The sequence below is a fragment of the Thalia democratica genome, chromosome 1, assembly GCF_965202585.1.
Source record: "Thalia democratica chromosome 1, ktThaDemo2.hap1.1, whole genome shotgun sequence".
In the NCBI taxonomy this organism is placed as follows: Eukaryota; Metazoa; Chordata; class Thaliacea; order Salpida; family Salpidae; genus Thalia; species Thalia democratica.
The window spans coordinates 50,643,904-50,648,952 of NC_139165.1; the positions used below are offsets into that span (position 1 = coordinate 50,643,904).

At 28.6% G+C, this 5,049-nt stretch overlaps 1 protein-coding gene across 1 annotated transcript; it reads left to right on the forward strand.

The window, feature by feature from the left end:
- Window positions 1-598: 598 nt before the first annotated feature.
- LOC145829691 (ubiquitin conjugation factor E4 A-like) lies at window positions 599-4,251 on the forward strand. Its single transcript, XM_082937551.1, has 2 exons — window positions 599-3,382; window positions 3,742-4,251. Exons 1-2 carry the CDS (start codon window positions 599-601, stop codon window positions 3,973-3,975), a joined length of 3,018 nt encoding a protein of 1,005 aa, XP_082793677.1. The 3' UTR covers window positions 3,976-4,251.
- The last annotated feature ends 798 nt before the right edge of the window (window positions 4,252-5,049 follow it).

A 5,049-nucleotide genomic window follows, 5' to 3' on the forward strand; every position in this document is an offset into this window, starting at 1 on the left:
AATAGGTAAAAACTAAGGAACAACTTTCCAATATCGATACTTCACTTTAATTTACTTGATTCTTTTCTAATTTAGCTAATGCAATCATGATACATATAGCTTTGCAACTATTAATTTGGATAATAAAGTATTTTTACCTTTTATGTTGTGCTGCAACTAGTTTTAGCATTCAAAGTAGGCTGTGTATTTATTATTATAACTTGATTATAACTTCATACTGTGTATTTTTTAAACAAAATCAAAAACAAAAAAGTCATTTTCTTTTATTAGTTAAATTAAAAAGTACTTAACAATTAGTAATGAAACGTACTACAAGCAAATAAGTTAATCTTACTTTAAAAAAACATTTTATTTATTTTTTGAGAAAATTGTTTGATTAAAACTTAAATTTTTGATAATTTAAATTCTTTATCAAGTGCATCTTGTTATTTAACAGTTGAAACTAAAAAGTATTTAGAAAACTTTGAATTTTAGTGATTATTAAATATTACACTGTATAAAAATTACAATTCTCTATCTAAATTTGTCTAATTGCATTATATACAAAATCGTAATAAAAGTTGAGTGCAACAACTTTTTAGAATACTTTAGTTAAAAAATGATGAAGGATTCTGATGAAGCTGAAATTGATCGGAAATGCAGCGATTTTCTAGAAAGAGTATTCCTTATGTCAGTTGACGGAGAAACGGTAGATAAGGCAAGACTGTTACCACGGAACACAGTTTATATGCTAAACTTTATAAATGAGACTGGCATAATAACAACTTTCAAATTAAAAAGTATGCTTGATAAGCGCATACTAATGACTGATTTGGACGATTGTTTGTTGCTTCGATGCGATGTAAAACTCAACGAAGAGCCCGAATTAGATCCTATTAATTTCTTATATAATTCCTATGAACGGTTGTGCTGCGAAAAAGTTGAAGACTGTTTGGCTGAGACTTTTGGAAGAAGCAAAAAAACTCTTGTTGAACTCATCGGTGACAATTTGCTAAATCCATTAATGTTAAACAAAGTTCACAAAGAAACTTTTTTCAATGTACATGAATCATTTTACAAACTGATGACAAACCCGAGCAAGCTCGAGAAAGTAGTATCATTATTTTATGATCTTGCCGGTTCCTTTAGTCAAAAACAGATCTGTACCATGATAAAACCGCTTATACAAAAGCTTTCAAATGCAATTAAAGTATTAGATATAGATGATTACAAATTTTATCAGTATTGTAATTTTCTAATTAGCATTTCCCATGTTGAAAAAATAGCGTTTTGCATTGTCACTTGCAAAATTAAAACAACTGGATTAGAAAGTCTTATCTGCAAGCAAGGCTTAGCGACATTGCTTGGTACGATGCTAAGAAAAACATGTATGCTTACTGGAGAACCAAATCAAGTAGACTACTACAACAAGAACCAACATCTCGGTCCCCTTCAAGTAGATGAAGACGTTCATTCCTACACAAAAAAGTTACACAATGCTATTTTTCAATTGTTTAGAAATGTTTTAAAATTTGAACAACCAAAACGCGAGCTTCTTACTTGGATTGGAAGTTTGATAAAAGTTTTTGAATTTGTAGCTCAGTTGTATCACCACGAATTTCGAGACGAGAACGTCCACGTGACTGATGCCGTGTTTTTCAACTTATCATCTGTCATGGTCAAGATTTCATTGCCATTTTGTGTTGATGTAAACTGCAATTTGAACGAGAAATGGTTAAAAATAGATCCTACTTACTGTAGAGCTACGGGAGCAAGCGACCGAGTAGATTGCGAAGTTCATTGTGATACTTTACACAAAATGACTTGTATTATTAAAAACGAGAAGAGTCAAGATGTTAAACTTTCAAAGTCTTATAACTTTATTACTGAATGGTTTTTTTTTACTCATCGTATTTTGTACATGGGCAACAACGGTTTAATGACAAAGTATAAAAATTATGCAGAAGATTTGCAACGTTTGAAAAGGAAGTATGAACAAGCTCAAAACTATGCATTTGATGATTTTATCAATAAGAGTATCATAAAAGCTTATGAAATTAAACACTCGCTCTTTTATTCAGTCAGAGGCACAATGACCGAACCAGATTTTGTCTCAAGCTGCATAAGGTTTTATCTAACCAAATCAAGTTTTTTGAATCAATTATCATGCACAGGTGATCGGACAAATGTTGTGGAAATTCCTATTCCTCTAAACTCTGAGCCACCTGCTTTTTTAAATTGTATACCCGAATTCGTTGTTGAGAATTTAATTAATTTTATTGACTTTGTCAACTCTGATTCCCGAAAAAGTCTTATGAACTTTGTACAGGCTTCAAAACACTTGATAAATTTTATATCCATATATATGGCAGATAAAAGCAGAATAAATAACGTACATTTGCGGTCAAGGTTCGGAGAAGTGCTTGAGGCAATTTTACCAGTTTCTCACCAGTATAAAAAACAAACAGTATTTTGTAACGTGTTAGAAGAGTTTAGCAGCGTTGAAAACTTAACCGAAAATTGTTTCCAACTATTTGTTGATATACAATTTACAGGAGACGATAATACGGCTTTTGCTCGAAAATTCAGTTTACGAAGACCTTTGTTCACTGTTATAAAGTTTTTGTGTAAAGACGGTCGGGGTATTAACGCTGTTAAAAAGCTCTCATTGGTAGCTGTTTTAGACATTGAAAAACCTTGCGCACCACTAATGCTTTGTTTTGTTGACAATTTCCTAAATGATTGCAACTGGTGTATGGGAGAGTCGTTTGAATATATGAAGACTATAAAAAGGTATCAAGACGAAAGAGATTACGGAGAATGGGAACGTCTTTCTGAAAAAGAGAAAGATGATAAAGGAAAAGAACTTGAAAGATTGATCGGCATTGCTAGATTTTATAATAAATCTAGTGTAAAAATGGTTGAAATGTTATCTTACCTAAGCTATGAACCGGAATTCGTAAAACTAATTACTCACCCTGTTTTAGTACAAAGAATATCAGAAAACTTTAATTTGTATCTCAGACAAATAACGGGAAGTCAACAAAAGCAAATTAAAGTTGATGACAAAAACGAAGTTAATTTTGATCCGAAAAAACTTTTAATTTTTATTTGCGGTGTTTATGAACGGCTAGGAACAAACTTAGATTTTTTACGGGCTGTTGTAAAAGACGAGCGAAGTTTTGATGTAAACCTGTTCAGATGTGAAGAAATATTACTAAATAAAACTGGTGAAGTAGATAAAGCAAATTCAATTAAAGCAATTGCTCGAACAGCGTTAAGACTGCACAAAGAACAAGAAGACGAAGAAGAAATTTGGGAAGATACTCCGGACCATTTTGATTGCCAGTTATCTGGATACCCAATGAAAGAACCTGTTATACTTCCAGCTAGTAATATTACGGTTAATACATTATTCTGTTTTGGATTAAATGCAAGTTTGTGAAACTTACTAACTAAAATACAAGTATAATAACCAATTCTTTATATTTTTTATAGAGAATAATGTACCTAAAAGTATGTAAGGTGTCTAAAATAGATATAGTATCAAAAAAAACCTATAACAAAAAATTTCATCAGTACCTTTTTTGACTTACTAGTAAAAGTAATAATTATTTTCTTAAAACTAGTCTTACGGTATATAAGATAAATTTATTTTAAAAATTTGACAAAACAAGTTATTGTCTCTACGACATTTGTTAAACGTAATTTCCTGCAAAAACTTCTTGATATACGTTTAAGTTAGAGTGCATTTAACAACAGGTTGACAAATCTTCTATTGCTCGCCATCTTCTCAGCAATCCAACAGACCCCTTTAACAGACAACCACTTAGACTTGAAGACTGCAGACCAAACGTAAAGCTAAAAACTGAAATAAAGAATTGGATGTCCAAAAAACTAACGGAACTGAGAGAAAGAAGAATGATTGAGCATTACACACAGAAAGGCGTGAACCCATGGAAGCTTTTGTATGACAACACTTTTGTTCATAATTAAATTGTTTATGTCATGTATAGATATTTATTACTACATTCAAAAAAAAATTATTAATTAAAGTATTTTAATTTCATCTAACGTAACAGCCTAATATAGTTTGAGTTGAACTAAAAAAAATTATCTTAAAACTTATAAAGTAACAAATACTTTTAATAAAACTCGACTAAAGTATGAAATTATCCGTTAAAATACAGAATAAATATTTAACACTTTAGATATTTCTTAATGATTTCTTATATAGCTAGTAGGTATAAAAAGAAACTAACAAAAAACTTTCTGCTCGAATTAAGATATATTTCATAATATGAAACCACAAAAATGTATTTTTTTAAGGTTTAATGTATTTTTTAAATGTCAAGTTTTTGTGTGCTTTCTCTTTTATTGAACATTCCAAAATACTTGTTTGGATTTAAATTTATTTTTTATACTTGATACGTTATAATAACTAATGTAGTTACATTGAATAAAATATTTAAATTTTTCCAAATTTTATTTAAATCCGTTAATTTTCATAAAAGCATAACGTTCTTAAGCATTTCCTATTTTGATGAATTAAGTAATGGTTGTACAACTAAGCTTGAAATATATAGATATATGTACAACCATATTTTTTTCTAATTTATGTATTGAATTTTATTTATAGATTTAGTTTTAAAGAAGTACTTAAATTGTAAATTTTTTTATTAAAGTTTTATTTTACGCTAAATTAAAAAAAAAAGAATAATCTTATTGAAACTTTAATTATAAACTTAATTTTTCTAGACATAATTTTGTAGATAATTATCAAGTTTTTACTATTTTTAGCTCAGATATTTTCTTGAAACGCATTACCTTTTAGTAAAAATGTTTAAAACCTAAAAAAAAATATTCTTTAATCACCGTTCTAAATATATTAATTAAATTAAACGTGTTAAAAATGTAAAACATTACTAAATTTACAACTAACTAGTTAAAAATTATTTTTCAATTGTTTCGAAGGCATTAAAAATTTAAAGTATTAAAATAAAAATTTTACATATAAAAATTCAGAATAAAACTACTTTTGATTAAAATTAAACTATATAGCATTGCTTA